Source organism: Scomber scombrus, chromosome 9, assembly GCF_963691925.1.
Source record: "Scomber scombrus chromosome 9, fScoSco1.1, whole genome shotgun sequence".
In the NCBI taxonomy this organism is placed as follows: domain Eukaryota; kingdom Metazoa; phylum Chordata; class Actinopteri; order Scombriformes; family Scombridae; genus Scomber; species Scomber scombrus.
The window spans coordinates 21638008-21658787 of NC_084978.1; the positions used below are offsets into that span (position 1 = coordinate 21638008).

Consider the following 20780-nt stretch of genomic DNA (forward strand, 5'->3'; position numbering starts at 1 on the left):
AGGTCAAACACTGTTGACACCTTAAGACACAGAAAAATCATTTCAGTTTTTAAATGTTTGCAAGCAGTTTTGTTAATTGGGTCTGTGGCTTTTCAATACAACTCATATTGCATTTCATATCTGCATGACATTTGAAAATGAATGCAAAATAAAAAGTGATGACACACCAATTTAAATGAGTTGTAGTTTGTGAATGATTGTATTATTTTCCTCCATAAAACTTTACTTTTCTGAAAACAGTGATATAATATACCTAATATAAACGTCCAGTGGGTAAGTCTTCCACAAATATTTCCAAAGCACACACATTTATAGAGGGGTTGTTTAAATTAGTCTTTCGATCATTTAATTAATTTCCTCTTATTCCAGACTAGGAGTATTTTAGGTACAACTATGTAACAGCAGGAATGCTGTTTGTGCTACTTAAACAAGGGTCATATTTCATCTAGTCCTAAAATTTACAACTCATTACAACTCATTTAGACCCTTCAACAGCTCCTCCAAAAGAATGATAAGAATTATATGACAACTTAGTGGGTATATTTTTATGCAATTCAAAAGCTGGAATGACATGATATAAATGACCAGTTTTAAAGCAAATTAATAAATTGAAAATCTTATACATCCATCTTCAATTTCTGTAATAGCAAAATAATAACTACATGACTAAAATAATAAGTACTGATTTATAATTGACCTACAAATGTATCCCTTCCTCTAGCTTTTATACTGCTGGCCATTTAACTATGGTCACAAGTTTGTTTGTTTTTTTGTATTGCTGATGTTAATGGCACATGTACATGTACATAGCTTTACTGCTAGGGCAACATACAGCATATCTGTGGGGGGTAATTACCGGGGTAAAATGTCCCAAACAGCAACACTTCTGGGTGAAAAGAAAACCAGTCACATTTATCACAAGTTCATAGACTGCCCTCTGTAGGACTTCAGACAGAAGTTCAAATAAAACACTGAACATTATTTATGGCTCATGGTTGCACTAACCCTGTACATTCAACCCTTTTTCAAAATAGTGTAATGGAAATAAATATTTGTATTTACTGTCTTGGTTTAAAACATTTTTTCAATGACTTATCTTATTAATAAAATGAATTAATTTCTCCTGCAACAAAACAAACTTTCAATTAATAAATTCAGGCCACATGAAACATAAGAATTCAACTTAGTACTTGTTAATCAAAGTTGCTCACTGACACAAGATGCCAGCGATAAGGCATCTTATTGCTTACACCTGTGTATTTCCTGTTATGATTACTCAGTCTCCCTGTGTTAGTGTCTATATCAAATATACTTACTGTAATCTTCATATCAGTTCACAGACTGCTGCTAACCTCACTTATTACATCCCATGTTTACAACCTTTGTGATTCTAACAAAGCTGCTTTGTTGGGAGCATGTATTATAATAGGCTATATCCGTGGTTGGATTGGGAGGTAAAAATGATATCAATGCATTAGATATCACACATACCTTATCACGGCTCAAAAAGTGAAAGGCTTACAGGAAACCTGCAAATAAGGTGACACCCAGTCAGCAGCAGCTACACAAAGAGTCAGTATTCACAGGCTGAGCAGCTCTCTTCCACAACCCTTTTCTCGTATTATTTGTTAGATTAACATAAGATGAGCAATAGGCTATATGACAGTGTTAGATAAAACTCCGTGTGAGTGAGGAGACTATACAATGTGGTCTGTGAACCGTGTAATCATAACACCACCTTTCCCTCAGTTTTGCATGAATAAAATAATAAACCAATGCAATATTCACCACATTTGTGCAGAGGCACCTGAAATATTGCACTTACACTGTCTGTCCTGAGCAAAATTGGGATAATTTTGCCATTCTTCAATTTGCTGTGCACCCAGTGAGGTGAGACCCTCCAGTGAGACAGAAGAGGCCGCTCTTGAGGTGAAAAAGGGGCTAAAAGGCAGCGCAGTGGTTTCCTCGTTTGACAGCAGGGGCTTGTTTTACAGCACAAAACAACAAGGATGAAGATTTCAAGCGACGGTGCAGCAGCTACAGAGATAATTGAGGGGACGTGTAGCTGAAAAGCCGTCAGCTTCATCTACATCTCCCGGTGTGACCTGCCTACTTTAGCGCCCGGAAACGCTGAATATCGACTGAACTGCAGATGAATGTCTGAGCTGTCCCTGGATTTGTTGTTGTTAGCTGCTAATGCTAACCATAGAAGTTGCGAGCTAGCTGGCCTAGCAAGCTAATGGTTAAAGCGAGGAAAAGACTTACTATGTTTGATTTACTCGTCCGGGGAGTAAACTCGGTGTTGTTTAGCTAATGGAGCAAGCTAACCTTAGCTTCTGTAGTTCAAGAAGTGCAGCTTTGGCAAAGCTTTTCAAGTAACCAAGCGTAGTAGTTACAATTAGCTAGCCAGTTAGCCACAACCTTTGGAAGAATGAGTAGAAAACATCATCATTTTAAAGGAGCTGAAGTCAGCTGCTGTGTGAAATACTTCTTATTCGGATTCAACATCATATTCTGGGTAAGTAAATACAGTCTTTGACCTGTTTACTTTACCATATCATAATGAAAACAGCGCTTATGTTGCTAACTTAAAGTAACATTAAGTTAGCTCAAATAATCAGGTAAAGTTAACCCATGGTTAGGACCGCTGCTGTTGGTCAATTGAAATGTGAAATGATTATGTACATTAGTCGACTTCAGTAGAAATGTATTAAATATGGGTTGTTGTTTTTGCTGCTTTGGTTTAATTGCTGTTTATGTTGATGAAAGTCTAATTATTTTACTTGTTGGTATAAATTAGGACTGTAGCAATGTTTTTTAGGATTAGTAGAAAAGTTCTTGCTATAACTCAGAAATATATAAAATGTCACTTATTTTAGCAAACTTACTTATTCTTAAGCAGGGCACAGAATTAGCACCAGTCACATACTGGTAAAATATGTATGTGACTGGTAAATTTGCTTCACTAAACAGCCAAATAAAACACAGTGGTGATTTATTGAGCAGTGGTAAAACTGGAAGATTCACCAAACATTTGGCTGATGGACAAAAAAGTTAATATTTCACCCTGTTCTTAGGTTTATTTCATTATTGGTCTTTGAGCAGCTAAACATGTCAATGTTCCTAAACTGAATTGTGGTGGGTAAGTTAAACCACACACATTACCAGAAACTTTAAATATTTTATTGACACACATGTAAAAGATGTCATAATGATATTTTGAATATCAGACAGCAGCCGATGAGAGGAGGCAAACTAAGCAACCGTAGACAAAAGCCGGCCTGGTGTTAGTTTCTCTCCCTGTGTTGACCTGGCAGTAATCATTGGTACCATTGTGTTTGAGTTTGAGAAATGGCATGAGTCTCATCTGCATTGTTAGACCAGTGGCAAGTGAACCCACATCTCCTTTACGATTCCCCCTCCCCTCCATCTTTATCCCTCCTCAGTCTGAAAAGTGCCTCTGTTCAGTCTCCGTCACCCCTCCCTCCTCACCCGTCTGCATTGCCTCTGTGCGGCTGGTGTAGTATAATGTCTGTGAGTGAGTGAAGGCATGGCGTGTCTGTGTGCCCCAGAGGGTCTTCCCACACACTGTTGGAAGGAAAAGGCCACCCGGTCCTGAATACCACCCAGCCCTCCTCTTTTCAAGCACCCCTTTCACTCCCTTCACCACTATAGCGCTCGGGCTCTGCGGGACGGTATTGTTTCTCTCACTAACACACCCACCAACGCACAAAGAGCGATGTTGGGAACAAAGGCTGGGTGGGGGCGCCGGGTGTGATTCTGTGTTTTCTCCCCTCATACAGTGTGCTTGTTCTGCTGGACTCATCAGGCACATGGGATCCACATGCAACTGACTCTCTACTTATTCCTCATCCTTTCGTCACCACCTCCTCATTTCTCAACACTCCCCTTCAGAAATGTAGGAGTGTTACATTACACCATACCTCTGCGGTGGTGCTCTTTTTGTGTCTGTGAAACTGAGGTAATACGAACCGCCAAACATGCCCCAATCCAGAGTTTCCTAAAGAAAGATGAACAAATACATTTTACAATTTGGTTCACATATGAAAAATGCTCCGTAATTCAATTTGGCTGAGCATCCAACCAGGAAATATTGAGTCATAGGGCTACGGTGGTGTCTGACTCACATTGTGTTTTTTCAGACCGTTTGACACTGTGGCCAAGCAAACAGTCCCGCATCTCAGCTCTATGTGAAACAAGTTCCAGCTCGCTGGCTGTTTCCGTTAATAATCACTAGAAGATGTTCTCCTCTTGTCTGTGTGCTGTGAAACTGGATTTGACAGACAAGCCAGTGCATTGCTGAAATAGAGAGAGATGGGGTTTATTCTCCACAAATCAACCCATTTGTCTCTCCTATAGTGATCTTGTCAGGCTTGAAAACGCTGCCCAAATTGAGACAGAATGCTTGTAGACCCCTAAATATTGTGAGCAAAATAGAGCAATAAAACCTTCTTTTCCGTGTGAATTCCTCCAGCGCCCCGAGCTCGCTGTCGACAGCCAGACATTCTCACCCAAGAACAACACACCTTCTCTCATCCTTAGAATAGACACTTTCCTCACATCCACTTAATTAATCACATTTTCTGCCTGAGCTACTGAAATGTTTGGAAGCTCTGCATGCTGTAATTAAGAGATTGTTAAGCTGTAACCAAGTTGCTGAGTTGGTTGGAGGCAGGCTGCGTGTTATTAGCCAGCAACAGCTCTGTCGCTGTCGCTGGCTGTTCACATTTGGCACTCAAAGGCACGTTGGGTGATCCCATCACAGGTGGACAGATGTAAACAACAATGTGTGAATGCAGCTATTTGAGGATTCATTGAGATACTGTGAATGAGGTCTGAACTAGAGCTGCAGCTATCACCTATTTTTACTGTTAATTAACCTGATTATTGTTTTTTTTCCCTTTATCAATCAGTCATTAAAACACCTCCCAAAGATATTCCAAATAATGATATGAACCAGAGAAAACCAGCAAATCCTCAAGGTTTAGTAGCTGGAACCTGCATTTTTGGAGAATAACCTACTTAAACAGTTAATCAGTTATCAAAATGGTTGACGATTAACTTTCCGTTGATTGATTAATCATTACAAGTGTGTGTCTAATTGCAAAGGACTACTATAGGGTCAACTCTCTACTGTATGTTTAACAGGATAAAACCCCTGAACACCAGATATCTGTATCCAAGACAAAATGCCAAATACTGGCTGTTGGCTGTTTTCTAACCGTGTGTCTGAGGACAAATGTGTATACTTTCATGTTTCATTGTGTTTGCCGTTGCCCACAGATAAAAATCAAATGTGAACAGGGAAGCAAAGTCCACTCACACGGGGGACATTTCTTCTCTGATTTGTTCTGATTTCTGTTCTGATAGTCCGTGTCGACCGCAGTCTATCCCAGTTCGGAGACAGTTTGCACACAATATCAGGATATATCTAGATACAAGATAATAGTGCTGAACAAGACCCAAACCTCTCTCCAGTCTAAACCTGGACTCGACTGTGTAGGATACATTTGGGGCCTTGACTGCAATTCAAACTCTTGCTTTAGTTACATGCTTTAATAGTTAATCAGCCGATACATTGATGTTGCAGTATCAGCTGCAGAGGAGTGTGAATACAAAATACATTCTGTAAAGTCACATCTTGTTCGCCCTGTTGTCGCTCATGTCATGTCATCAAAGACAACACACAGACGACTGCATTAGAAAGGCGACTTTTTAGGAGGTCAGCGAAAGGTCAGTCACACTCGAGTAAGCCTGCATGCGTGTGTGTGTCCAGGCAGGAGCTCAGTTTGTCTGCTAGTTAGTTGAGGTTAATGGGGATCAACTGGTTTAGGAGGCATCTTCTTAAGTGTTTATGAGTTCCACATACACATAGAGAGGAAGCCCTCACATTGGGACGCAGCACTTGACTGAGAAATAACCCGAACAGGCTGATTTTAATAATAAGTCGGATACAAGGGCATCTAGTTCCAGGCTTTGCTTATTTTCCCAGTGATAATACATAGAAGTACAGCGGAGAAAGCACAGGGATTAGATATGAAGATATATAAAAAATAAACAGAAGAAAGGGAGATAGATGACTTACTAGAGCAGGTGAAATTTAAATAAACAAATCCTGACGGGCTTGTAAAACATCTTGTCCTCAAACAGAAGCAATGAAGCATAAACAAGGCGATAACAAACCACACAACACTGCTTTTCTTAGTTTGTTGCTTAATTGTTCAACGATACAAGGAGATATGTGCATCTCATGTCAGATTAGCATCTAATTTGACATTTTCACTTCGTATTTGTATCTACTGCTGCTCAGTTTAGGGTGGGATTGACAGAGTTTAACACAGGTTATGTGTTTCAGTGCCACTGACCTCTGTTTCAGTCTGGCTGTCAATATTACACTGTGAGAAAAGTTAGATAAAAAGGAAATAATGCAGGCACCATAGAAAGGGTGCAGTTCAGTTTGAATGTAATCAATGAGTCATATCCACTTCAATCCAAACCTTATCGTCCCACGAGGGAAGTTTGGTTTTGTGATAAGGCTTCAAAAAGCTCAGTGTAAAAACAAATACTGCAGGTTATCAGAATATGCTTTGGGGCGCTTACATGTGAAGAAGAATGATGGGCTTTCACAGAAAGAGACGCTTCATAATATGACTCGGCGAGGTAATGTTAGGTCAGGTCTCTGCAATAACAGGAAATATTGATAGTTGGCCTCTTTGAAATGCAGACAAACTTGAATGTTAGACCTCAAACTTTAGTTGAACATTTTCGATCAGCAGCCGTCCTTTCTAAAAATGGTCACGAGCTGCTGCGTTAAGCATTCATTTTTATTTCCTGAATCAAAGTTCACGAGATAATCACTAACTGAGGACCATATCCAGAAATAGTAAACCTAAATGACAGGCTGCCAAGCACAGATACCTCCATGGCTGTCTCCATCAGTGCTGCCTCCAAGGTTTTCTCAAACTGCGGCAGGAGGAAATACAACTTGACATGCACTGAAGTACTTCTGACCGGAAATAATAACAAAACTGGCCATATTATAGAAGTACTCTTGTGGTGGCTGCCTGATGTTGTATTTTAGAGCTTCTCAATGCTGCAGCACTACAGTGTCGAGGCTTTATTGGGTAGTTCACAGTCGAGTAAAACAGGAGGAATGGGGATGTGTCTGAAGTCCACACAGAAACACCAGGGCGTCTTGATTTGTGCAATTAGCCAGAAACAGCGCCTGTAATTTACATAAAATACTGCGTGGCATGAGAAATACATCAGTCATGTCGTGTGTGGCTTATGTGCTCTCCCCCGTAAATGTTGCATTTCTGTCCCAGTCACAATATGTGGATACTTCTTAAAGCATTTTAGGGCTGCAATATATTCAGGTAATGTTTCTTTTCAAATCCAAAATGAAGCATTCCTTGATCATCTTTGGCTAATTATGTCTGTTTTTTAATTAGAGTTGGAGAGGCTGTAATTTGCTGTATGTTGTCAGTGTAAACTGTGCGAAACTGGAAAAAACGGCTTTCATGTGCGTCTGTTGTAATCCAGCAAAGTTTCATCAAGCAGTTAATTTCCTGTTGAGGACAGAGCAGTGGGAGTTCGACAGGAAAGCACTAAGCGAGTCTTGGGGCACAGGCATTCACCAGAAAAACTCTGTTCTTGTATTGCTTTGGAAAATATAAAGTAATGAAAAACATAACTTTCCAGGTTTTGTCCCCTGGGCAGGCAACATAAGTTTAATGTGGGACTTAATGGGAATGCTGGGAATGCTACAAATTGGCCATCAAATCCTCACCAACAGAGTCAGCACGTTCTTCTCATTTTAGCACTTAATATTAGATGTTGGGAAGGGTAATAGTCATGCGTTTCCTAACAGGATGTTGAATGATTTTTGGCCTTGAGTGTTAAAAAAACCCATTATTGGCAAACTGAGGGCAACATCCCAGTGATCGTTTCTGAATAAGCAGGAGCCGCCTCAATGTACCATTATTTGTGGTCTCCATGAGACTAATTTGCAAAGACGGGAGCAGGGTCGGTTTAGCCTTCAGGTCTTCTCAAGGACGCTTCTTCATGGGCTGTGTCCCCTGAAAGATCCTGGCCCTGAATTGGAAAGCAACGATGGTCATAAAGCGCAGCTTAAGAGTCACACCCAGCTCTGTAACACGTACAGGCTTTGTGCCGTCCCATAAGGATTGATGACGCTTTTGATGCAAGACATAAATCATTTCTCATTTGAAAGTAAGGTTGAACTGCTGTGCTTGCTGCTTATGACACAGACAACACAGACAACTTTATCTTTATACTGAGATTTATATCACAGTCGACCAGGTTGAACTGTCATAATAGTTAATTCGTAGAATATCATGACGGAAATGTGTGCAGTGACACTTTTTTAAGATAAGAGGGGTAAAATGTCTGAGCCCGATTGAATGAATTTAGCTTAAGGAGAAGAGGGCAGAAACATAAACAACACAACACCTCACAGATTAACACGCAGAAATTCATCTTTCACCTTTTTTAAGATTGAAAAAATACATATAGTAATTTTGGCTTATCCATAGAGCTGTTACACAACACTGACAGTTAAGTCCTCTGTCACTGCTAAGCAAGGAGACATTTTTACAGTTTGAGATAATGGTGTATGAATTAACTGTTGTCCTGAATGTGCAGAGATACCCGCGATAACTCTGCCTCTGTCTGGAGATAATCCTGTTAGAGCCGTTCATATACTCCGGCATTATTGGATCTCCCAATTAAAGTTTTCTTTTTATATGAACAGTCAAAGGATATCGGCAAAATTGAAAGGCTTACTTTGTTTTCAAAAGACTTTTGTTGTTGACTATAAATGTGTAATAAATTCAGAATAATAACTGTTTGGAGTTGGTAATAATCAACAATGTCCAAAAACCTGTTATGTAACATTATACCCCTGGAAGAGTTGTGTAATTATAGTTTTCATGCTGTAAAATAAGTTTTTTTCCCTACTCTTTATTCTATGCAAATTATTTTGAGTCAAGGGCTAAATGCTTTAATACCCCCACTCTGTCAGTCTAATCCCCTCTACCTGATCTCTGCCGTCTAATCTCCACTCTCCATCATATCACTTTCCAGCCAAAACCACTGCCACGCCCTTCGCTACAACCGCTTATGTAACAACCGAGCCAACCCAGCAGCACCCCCCACCGATAAGCTGCTGGTGTTGTTTTAGCGCACTACCCCACATTGTTGGCCTTGTTACGTGCATGCTGACTGGCTGCCATCAGTTTACCTGCTTTAATCAGCTTCCCAACATTATGATCTAACTTGGTTTCAATGGAGCTATTATATTTCAGCCCCTGCCATTGGAGTGAGCCTCAATTTTGTTCATTACCATCCCAAATCTCCTATGAATGACATTTTGTGGCAGCTAAGCAGTTGATTAGACAAATAACATTAGATGAGTAAAACCTCACTCCCAGAAATGCATGATTTTCATGGGCATGCAGTCTGACTGGATGCCTCAGTGCTGTTATTGTCAAATCTTGGATCTTTGCATATGATGGGCCAGACCAGTACTATTGCAATCTCAGCACTTCTCCTTTTTTTCATATTGTAAACTGTGATCCCTGCATTCATCCCTCACTGAGACAGGATGCTAATGCTGGAGGGATTATCCTTAACTCTGAGGATATCAGATCCTTTAGCCTCTTAAGCAGCCCAGTGCAATGACTGTAACCTGCAGATTTAATGATTCACTGTGTCCACAACAAGTTAAAAGTCATTTTCTCAGTATTCAGCTTTGTTTAACGGCTCCCCAGTGCTCTCAATTAGCTGTTAGCCAGCTAGCTTTACTCTAAGTGATGAGTTTGCACATGAACATTTTATTGTGTTCTCGAGCGATTTCTGTTTGTGTTTTGTTTGTGCTCTTGCCATGGCTTTCTTAAGTTGGTTAAGCCCTGTTGGAAAAAATGTGATATCATGTATTTCACGTAGCGATAATAAAAAATCTGAATGCGAAGACAGTTGTTGAATTGTTTGCTGATGTGGCCAGGGAGACGCTGCTGTAAATCAAAGATTATCATATCACACGCACATGATCCTGATAAAGCAATTTGGCTGCAACTTTGGACCTCAAATTCATTCATATATATTATACAAAACAGAGGATGTTTTTTTTATATCTAAATTTGTATGTTGCATATGTTGTTACTTTTTTTTTTTCTATTGAGAAATACATGTTACCATGTACCTTTCAACTAATGGCTCTGACTGATGGGTTGCTGCCTCTTGCTGTCTGACACCCGTCTCTTCTGCTTTGTTTTACAGTTACTAGGAGCAGCATTCTTGGGAATAGGCCTGTGGGCATGGGCGGAGAAGGTAAGAATAAACACACGCATGCAAAAACACACACTGGTGAAGTACAACATGATTGCCTCAGTAGCATAGCTCAAATTCTTCTCTGTATTTCTGACAGAATTAGCTAGAAGTACGTTTCGCAGGAGAGCTGTGATCAAAACAGGGCTTTTGAGAGTAAGGTTGAGGGGAAAAAATGTAAGCACCATCCCTGCATGTTCCTAGTAAACACGTATTAGTCAAATCAGGATGCTAATTATTCTGGGGCACCTCGAGAGTGAAGCGTGACTGATAAAAGTTCTTTGAGCCATTATGTAGTAAGTGTTCAAATTGTTTTTCCAATAGTTGTAGAGTTGAACAGCAGCTACAAATAAGCAACCACAAGGACAAATTACAAACTCATTCGACTCATCACCATCAGGAATGTCTTCGCCTGACACAAAACAAATTAGGCCTCAGTTTTGTAAGGAAACTGGTTGATGTTTGTTTTCCACAGTATACCAGCCACAAAGGTCAGGTGCTGCTGTCAGCCTCATGTGTGCAGCAGATCACGGCAACGTTCAAAACTTCCTCCAAACGAGTTAACGGTCAATTTGTTCATTAATTAGTTTGAAATTACACCAGCCGGTTCAGTAAATGCTGCACCAGCGTGGAAGCATGTACTGATTAGTAACGTCTGGTCATGAACTCTGTGCAAAGAGCTCTGCACCGGAGTACCTTTGTGGAACAGCGTGAATAATTTAAAGGGATTAGGCTGAATGATGAATGGCAGGTACTGGAAAGGCATAATGGCAAGTTTGGGTCTCAGTGACTAAGATGATTACTTTCATGCCTGCTGTGTTCAGCCAGACTCCATTATTGTTTTAGGGCCTCATGCTGAAATTCAAATGAAGGCATTTTAATCTGCACGATTGGCATAAAAACACAAGAATGCAGCATTGTGTCTGGCCTGTTTTCATCCCAGAGCTCAGTGTCAAAAATATAGGAAGAGATGTTGAAAGATCTTACGTGAGCCTAAATAAATGATTTTTAAACAGGTTTGTGTACTCAAAAAGAAACTGAACCTTGTAACACCCTATCCCATTCACATTGATCCCATATAACATTAATTAATCTTCCAGTGACCCTGTACTTTGACATCATTGTGTATGTTATTGTATATGTGCATATGGGGAAAAAAAGTCAGTTTGTCAGTGCGAGGCATGATATAGAGCAGAGACTGACAGGAAAACATGTTTGACACACAGTGGCCTCAGGGCTGTGAAGGCAGGATGTGCAGAGAGGAAGGACAGATGTCTGTTTGTGGACGTTGGCAGAAAACTGTGAGCTGTGCCTCTCCTGATAAAAGTGACTTCACCAGACGGAGAGCCGCCACAGAATGAAACTGTGTTGTAGATAAACTGATGAATGAAACTCTTTCATGGGTTTGGTATCTTATTTAAAAAGCACAAAACATACTTAATAGATACCTTTCTAATCAATTAAAAGTATTGCCTTTTAATAGATTTCTGCTGCATTTCTGCATCTGTGAACAGGGTCACCCCAGCTGGCCTCATGACTGTGTCACAAGTTGATTTCTCACTATTTAACTTTGACTTGAGAAGCTCTCCTCAAGGTTAACTGTGTGTCTTTTGTAGAGTTTTTTGGATGGAGAACCAGTGGTAAGGTTTGATTTTTGGAAGCTTTATAGTCAGAATTTTAACCACTTGTCTTTTGTCTTTCTTCTTTTCCCTCAGGGTGTGCTATCCAATCTGTCATCCATCACGGACCTCGGGGGTTTCGACCCCGTGTGGCTCTTCATCGTCGTAGGAGCGGTCATGTTCATCCTGGGCTTTGCTGGCTGCATCGGAGCACTCAGAGAGAACACTTTACTGCTTAAATTTGTAAGCCAGCACCACATTTTCCGAGCACAGACATCATTTTAACCAGTTCACACCACCTTAGATCTGTGGTTAACACCAGTGCTGAAGCAGTCGGTGTAGCAGGTGTCACTTTTGACTCACCCGAGCCAAATGGTAAGAGTGGATACATGGCACCGATGTGTGTTATGTCATCGCTGAACCAAGCCTCTCCACCTTTTTGAGCTGGAAAAAGCTGATAATTGTTCTAAAGCCACGACAACACGATTTTGGGAGGTTTATTTGGGCTCAGCCATATTGATAATAACATACGATTGACGGGAGACAAACTTGCCTTGTTGCTGGCTGTGATTCTGAGTAGCTATTACTGCCAGCTGATGTCCATTAGCAGCAGTAAGTCAAGCGTCAGAGTGAGGAGCCAATGTGTGTGTTGTGCATTCATCATTAGCCTGTCTACTCCTACATTTACTGTAAAGGGATGCTATAACGGTACCACTGGGACTGCGGTTTCTGCTGCCACACTCAGCAAATCAGGACAGGGCCTACAATCAGACTTGTGTAGATGGTGTCCTTTGTATTTTCTTTACAAGAAATGGCAGAAAAAACATGTTATTATTGTTGTTTGATTCTGATCCATTACAAAAAAGGGTTTTCCTGGGCGCACCCAGACTCCCTGATTGAAGTGACAAATGTATTGTTTTTGTGTTTCTGTGTGTTGACTCTTGTGCGTCATGCGCTTTACAGTTCTCTGTGTTCCTGGGTTTGATCTTCTTCTTGGAGCTTACTGCGGGGATCCTTGCTTTCGTCTTTAAGGACTGGATCAAAGACCAGCTCAACTTCTTCATCAACAATAATGTCAAAGCCTACCGCGATGACATCGACTTGCAGAATCTCATCGACTTTGCCCAGGAATATGTGAGTTCACATCTACTGACTGAAACTCGTGTGTCACCCACTTAAGAAAATATACAACTTCTATGTAGCAGCTCATTTTTCTTGGCTAGAGGAAGTCTTAAACTAAATTAAACTCCCCTCTTAAGATGTTCTTGTTGTTTACAGGTGTTTTTAAGCTGATGTTGAAGACCATTTCAGTTGTCGGCAGAGAGCAGAATGAGTCAGTAAATCTGTGGAGCAAATCTCATGATTAATATAATTGTGTTTCCCTCAAATGATGATCCAATTATAAGAATGAAACAGTTTAGATAATTGGCTCCCGTGTGTAAACGCTGGGCTCTGTCATCACGCAAAGGCGATTAGATCCGCTGTTGTGTCACTGGTTGTGTCTCACTATCTGTAGTTGATTCCCGCCACAGTTAGCTGGCTACCCACCCAAGTTGACCTGAGCCAGGCTCTCATAGCTGTTTCAAACAAATCTGTCTTTTAGTCCAAGTTGGCAGTTTAATCTCTGCGTGTTATTACTGTCTCAGTGGTCATGCTGCGGCGCTCATGGGTCCGACGACTGGAACATGAATATCTACTTCAACTGCACTGACATGAACCCCAGCAGGGAGCGCTGTGGAGTCCCCTTCTCCTGCTGCATCAAAGACCCTGCAGTGAGTCACTCAACAATGATAAAACACAAGGAACTGACATATTAACATTTCCTGATTTGAATGAAGTGCAGTGTTTCTGTCAACGTTTTTAATATACAGTATTTAGCATGCCTGGAGAATTTATTCAGAATGTAGTTGAAAACAGACAAGAGTTTGATTTAAATGATGTAAAAAGTCATGTAAGAGCCACTGAACATCTCAAACAATGACCAGTGTGCCAAATAGTGACATTATAACCTGATTTCACGTTTTTGTTTCGTTTTTACAGGAGGATGTCATCAACACACAGTGTGGTTATGATGTTCGGCTTCAAGGGGTTGGTATCTCTAAACATGTTTTTATTACTATCACAGGTCTCTATATACTTAACCCTATAATTGTTTTGCTTCCATCTTCATTTATTAAATTTCCAAGACTTAACTCTAAAAACAAATATGGTGCTTTATGATATTTTCAAATAAATGTAGATAATCTATTAAAAATCTAGCAGTTAGAGAGAACCGGTTCTCATACTGTAGTCAGTGGCTGTCATGGAGCATGATTGGCACACAGTCCCAGCCTGTCAAGTTAAACTGATGCAAAGCTGCCAAGTGGACTTACTCTTGAGGGCAATTTGATTGACAAGCTGCAAACGTGTTTGATTGAATTAATCTAAGCAGTTGAGGGTGGAGTGTCAGTCACGTTCATTTGTACAGGGTTTGATTGCTTTTCTCAAACCGCTCGTAACAATGAATCAATGTTTGAAATAAAATATCTTTGAATAGAACAAATCGAGTCAAGGTTTAAAAGCATTGTTACTTAACGCCAACATTCTCGATAACAGGATGCAGAAAATGATTTTTAAGTAAGTCATCCTGAGAAAAAGCAGACATAGAGAATGTAAAGGGTTAAGTAGCACACTCCTCTGCATGCTCTTCGCCTTAATAACAGATTGTTCTTCTAGCAGGGATAATTAGGCTCCAGTTATAGCCTAGAGAGAAGCCTTACTACACTCTGTAATTGGCAACTTGGTGGGTTATGCCAGTCCGTTCCCTTTTCCTCTGTGTGTGGGTGTGGTGGTTACAACTCGATGCACTGCAGTCAGAAAGATTGCTGTTGCTAGGCGCTCTGCAATACAGTGAACCACCTGCCACTGAGTTGATATGAATTAATTTTCTCTGTGTGCTCTGCTGCTAACTCTATATACTCATTGGTATTTTGCTGAAACTATTAGGGATGTGCTGTGAGTTCCTGTGCAGCTTGTTTATGGAGTGCGGGCTGGGAAAGAGGAAGAGCAGGAGACATGGGAAGGACAGCAGCACAACAAGGCAAACGGCTGAAATAGCTTCTGAGGAAGTTCACAGCCAGAACAACATGGTGTTTCCTGCTTTTTTATTGGCTGCCAAGGGCTTTCCTTTATCTCTCATTGGTTAAAAGCTAGCTTTCAGATTTTGCAGGAGAACAAAGGGTTTGCCTGGTTGACTTGGTCTTGTAGAGTAACAAAGAGAGCATTGTATAAAGGCCTGTTCACACCCATTCATACCCTAGCCTTTGAGAGTCTTTGAAGAGCTACATTACACCTTTTAATATCCATCTCAGAATGACTTCCGTACATCGTCGGCAGAGTCATACAACACAAACAGCCATCTGTCTGCTAACAGGAAACGGCTTCTGCCTGTTTGTTCAGTCCTGACAGGGTCCTGAGTACACAGCCTTGATATTCTCCATGATGTCCAGACACTTGACACGTTGTAATCTCAGAGTGACTAAGCTGTCACTCACTCCTCATGCCCTCTCCTCCAGTGAAGGAGTCAGTAGACAAAATGCTACCTGCAGTGTTTGTTTTGTCCTACATTAGTCATGGGTCAGAGTTCAGATGTTTATTTAAATCATGCAAAATGCCAAAGTCCTGTCTGAAAAATGATCATTGGCTCGGTTTCTTCTCTCTTAATGTCATTTTACTCTTTTTTTAAATTTTATTTTATTTATTTTTTTAAAGGAGCTGGATCGGCAGAAGTATATCTACACTAAGGGCTGTGTGGGACAGTTTGAGAAATGGCTTCAGGACAACTTGATTATTGTTGCTGGGATCTTTGTTGGTATTGCACTTCTACAGGTAATGATAACTTATTTGTAGAATATTTCACTATCAGGCTTTTAAGTAAAACCTAAAGCACTATGGAGGGGTTTGGTTTTGGATCATCACTGCCATCTAGGGGTGAGACCAGGCAACATCAAGCAAACCTCATTATTTTGACATCTTGTCCTGTGTGGCTTCTTCCCCAGATTTTTGGCATCTGCCTCGCTCAAAACCTGGTCAGCGATGTCAAAGCTGTCAAAGCCAACTGGTGACATGAGGGGTGAGGTGCGGGAGCCGTGCCCTTCAGGTCCCGCCAGGGTCAACACAACACACAAACCATCCCGTCCAGCAGAGGACGGAGAGCAGATAACTCTGTCACAGATGCATATGTGCAGACACAAAGAATTTAATTCCCTGTTTATCACTTGAAGGGGGGGGGGGGGGAGAAGAAAATATCCCACGCAAACCAAACAGTCAACACTTTGTTTACCACCCAGCTGGGATTTTACCCAAATATACAGAGGACAATGGTCCTACCTACTTCAGACTTAGTATTTTTATCTGTTTCCTCAGATTTTTTTTTCTTTGGACAAGTGTATTTATGGGCCGCAGTTGCACAAGGACTCCTGTCAGCAGGGAGATTGGAAGCCATGGATGAGATGACAATAAAAAAGGTAAACCACAAGTCCTTTTTTAGGCCAAGCATTACATTGTCACAGAGCCTCTGTTCACCCAGTGAGGGGTTGAACATTTCCTCCTAAAAACAGCCTTTTTTTAACGTACTTGTCCCCAGTTTCTGCTGTAGAGAATCTTGGGTGGCTGGCCGCCTGGCCAACCAACGCATGAATTCCTGTGTGTGTGTGTCCTTTTCTCCATTGTGACCTTTTATGACCACTGAAAGACTCTGAACACTGGCTGGTTAAGTCTGCAACTTTTAAGTCATTTCAAGCTCAAAATGTAAAAAAAAAAAAAGTGCCATTAATTTCCAGTGCGTCTCCTTACTGTTCTTTACATGTGATTTCTGCACCCCGCCCCAGAATACCTCAGGTCCTGGCCTAAATATATGCTCTGCCTCCCGCTCAAAGCATATCTATTTTTTTCCATCCATGTCTGTTGAATTTAGATAGACAAACTTAATGCAGAAAAACACTGACAGTTCCTCAAAAGTCACCCTGTTTGACCTGCAGTGATTGTATTATCCATTGATTTATTGAAGAATATTGTATTGTATTATATGGAAAGGCCTGGTCAGGATCGTAGATCTATGTTATACAGGGAAAAGGGTTTAATTTAGAGATTGTTGTTTATCTCAGCGCATCCCTCAGGCACATGGGATTGCTGGTTTGGGGCCTTTTAACTTGACTTACGTTACCACATTTGTCTTACGCTTCCATTTTGTCCTCATCATATGGAAATACAAAAATATGTCTGTTGTTCGATGTTCCATCAAAGATGTTTAATCTTTTATTTCCTGTTCTTTTATAGACAGATTTATATCCCAGGCTTATTGTTTGACTTAACTGAGAAATAGCATCTTATCATTGATATTGTTAGCACTCCTGACATAGACCAAATAATATCAGCTGGCCACAAGCTAACTGCAAAGGTTTTGTCTGGCTACAATTCTGAATTTATTAGGAATGCTAACAATAGCAAATACCATTTTTAGATAGCCAAAATGTGAATTTATTGTGGGAAGTGCCAGTTTAAGTGAGAAATCAAACAAAATTAAAAATCTTACAATATTGCTTTTATCTTTTTAATTCAATTTTGTGTATTTTGTTTGGACTGTTTATTTAATAGAATAGCTGTTATCTTTGATATTAGAAACAGTCTCAATATAACATGAATGCTGCTTTAACTTTGACTAGATTATTGATGTGTAGTACAGTAACCAAGCTAGCAACAAGCTAGTAACCAAGCTAGTAACAAATCTCACATGATGGCATTTTAACAATTTTCAATGTTTTAATTGTTTCCAGGAATAATGAGGAATAAATCGGATTTCTCAAGTTTACACATTTTACTCACCTTATGTTGCCCTTTATTATAAAAAAAGAATAATGCATCTTTTCATCCTCACATGAGGGTCCATGTAATGATTTTCTACATGTCTGTCTGTCTTTAACCACCACAGTTGTTTTAGATGCACAGCAACGGCCACATTTGGGTGGGAATTACTGGACCACACACCTCCTGTAGGAGCAGATCCATACACACTCGCACTCACTCAGCCAAAAGACAAAAAAAGATGTTTTGAAAGGCAACACACACAAGTTGAAAGACGAGTATCATTAATATTCTGTAAGCAGTGCACTAGAAATGGTTCCTGCTTCACTGAATCTGTCTGTTGAACATATATATAGGAATTCATTCTGTAACAGCACCTTATGATCGCACATGTCACATGTTGTTCTCACCCACACGCTCCCTCTTCAAAACAGGACCTGTTCTGACTGCACCTGTTTGGAAGCCTGTCATTTTGATGTATTTATAAACCCGGAGTTGGTTTGAAAAAAAAGAGATGCACAAAAGTCATTTGAAATTTAGGTGTCAGATGCACAAGTAGAATAAATCCATTGCTTGCAATGTAGCAGCAGCACAATGGGTCTGCACTGGAGCGACTGAACATTAATGACTTCTCTCGCTTTTAGATGAGTTCGTTTTCATAAAAGAAACTCATTAATTTCAGTGCCTTAGGTGTAATCACTCGGTGCAATCTGAGAGAACAGATGCGTTTTCCTTCAAATCAAGAAACATTTAAAGGATAAAACACAACTTAAAACTCAAAATTCTCACCCAAAGTTGCCACGTCTAGCTGATATGAGATTTTCTTCTTTTTTTTTTTCCTCCCTCCTGTTATTTTAAATGTGTGTGGGCTTCTTTGATTTCACTAACTGTTGTAAATCAATCTCTCATGTTCAATTCTAGGCAGATCAGAATGAAACCAGTGTGTTTATAACCCCCCCCCCCCCTCCACACCTTAGGAGTTTAATTCTTAAAAATGTGGGTTGAACACACAAATGTGTGATTAATTAGTTCAGCAAATCTTTGAAGTGTGTTCATCTTTTAAGAAATCGCCCTTAATTGGAAGTGTTTGCTCACAGTCTTTAACACCCCTTCCCCTTCATTTAAAAAAAAGAAAGAAAAAAAATCCTCTGTTTATGCTGAGGATCTGGCTGAAGGCAGACAGAGGCCAAGGGTGTCAGTTCTGCTGCAGCACTGAACTGCAGCTCTTAGATAAAAAGCACTCCAGCACTCCAGCCACAGCCTGTCTGGACGGATATGCCAATAATCAGACAGTCACCTTGGTAATAAGGACAATAATGCCATAATAATGTGTGGCAGTGCGGCAGGACTTTAATATATAGACTCTACAAAGGTGACTCACTGGCTTTATTTTAACAGTTTTTGGTTATTCTGTTTTTGCATTCCTTTTAATGTAGGGGAAAGGGGAGGGAGTGAACAGTGCTAAGTATGCTTTGTCCTTTATCATAATGGCCTTGCATCATGAAACACCCTCTTAATTTCTCCGCTTTCCCTGTAGGCAGTTAAATCATTCCCGAGGAGGAGCCTTATGCATACCATGAATGTATAAGTCTGTATCAGCATGGACCTACCGCTCCACGCTTAGTTAGAAATTCTCTTTACCCCTATATGCAGCGCAATGCACAACGGAGATGAAGTCAGGAATGTGAATGAAGAGTCATCTTTAGCTGTGTTTTAGATGTTATTCTGGTTTTTACATTTTTAAAGATGCTCTATTAGTGAGCATGAAAGTAGATGAGCAAACCATTTCCTCTCTTTCCAGGCGTGTGTGCAGACCTACATGGACAATTTATATGCAAAGCTTTATAATCTTTACAAACCAGTCAAAGTCTTTATTGTCTCCACAGTGGCTGCAAACAATGTGGACGAATTTCTACATATTAAGAATCATCACTTCTGTTCAGATTTGGTGGATATAAAACTTATTTTTTGCAACATATGCATTCATAAATGATTTGACTGATCTCTAAATTTCCTTTACACTTAAAATAGACAGCTACTGTCATTGTGACTGATAGTCTGTCCTGTGAACCCTTTTTCAAGCTTTTAAGTCAGCTAATGTCTTGAGGCAGTTCTGTTGATATTTCTCACAAATGTGAGCAACACATCAGACATTCAGAAGTCGTACTTTGTCATTTGCAAACGTTTGTCACATCCAGGCCCATCAAAGGCAGAGTAACTGACTCGTTTGTGACCGTATTAACAGCAATATCACAGTTGTTAGTGCCGACATTTCCATGCCAGGTCGTGACATTTGATCAAGACAAAGGCGTGACTTGACTGGAATAAAAAAGTGTTTTGTTAAGTAAGTGATGGGGTTTCACAGATAAACTCGCAGTTAAAATAATGTGGATACAGTAGTTAATGATATTTTAGCCACACAGAAACCACTATAAATGTGTCTTTGTTGAGCTGGGACACAAACCGTTTTCCTCAGTTTTACTTGCAGTATGTCAGTTTTAAACAGAAACAAGCTGTTATCTATCCATTGTCTCAGTTTAGACCTGCCTGTTCTGATGGGTAGCCTTGTAAAGAAATGTTGTAAATAAGTATGAAAACTGTGGGACATGGTCTGTTACACTGTACATTGTGTTAAAATATGCCTCTTTCATATATTAAAGGATTTATGATAACAAGAGTTGTGTTTTCTGTTTTTAATTTACATTTATTTAACGTTTATTCGTATAGGGACAAGTTTGTAGCATGAACTAACATCATGTATATCCTAAGACAGTTTGCAATGCCTGTCCTGAAATAGGTCTTTTAAAATACATAAAACTCAACAATGAAATAAATACAGAACTTCATAAAGCTTCACATGAAAATTCATACAGCACAAAACACAATGATACAATAAACTGTCCAAGTGTACTGCAAAAGGGCACCTTACAATTCCCAGTAAAACCTTAAAGG

At 40.1% G+C, this 20780-nt stretch overlaps 1 protein-coding gene across 1 annotated transcript; it reads left to right on the forward strand.

The window, feature by feature from the left end:
* The first annotated feature begins 1946 nt into the window (after nt 1-1946).
* Nucleotides 1947-20503, forward strand: tspan17 (tetraspanin 17). The gene is made up of 8 exons (XM_062425457.1): nt 1947-2518; nt 10321-10371; nt 12084-12230; nt 12951-13121; nt 13634-13759; nt 14028-14075; nt 15738-15854; nt 16025-20503. Exons 1-8 carry the CDS (start codon nt 2432-2434, stop codon nt 16088-16090), a joined length of 813 nt encoding a protein of 270 aa, XP_062281441.1. The 5' UTR covers nt 1947-2431; the 3' UTR covers nt 16091-20503.
* Nucleotides 20504-20780: the final 277 nt, after the last annotated feature.

Coding starts and splice junctions, on each gene's coding strand:
- tspan17 (XM_062425457.1), top strand. CDS start 2,432: ATGAGTAGAAAACATCATCATTTTAAAGGAGCTGAAGTCAGCTGCTGT. Junction 2,519..10,320: donor GATTCAACATCATATTCTGG/GTAAGTAAATAC, acceptor TTTGTTTTACAG/TTACTAGGAGCAGCATTCTT. Junction 14,076..15,737: donor ATGATGTTCGGCTTCAAGGG/GTTGGTATCTCT, acceptor ATTTTTTTAAAG/GAGCTGGATCGGCAGAAGTA.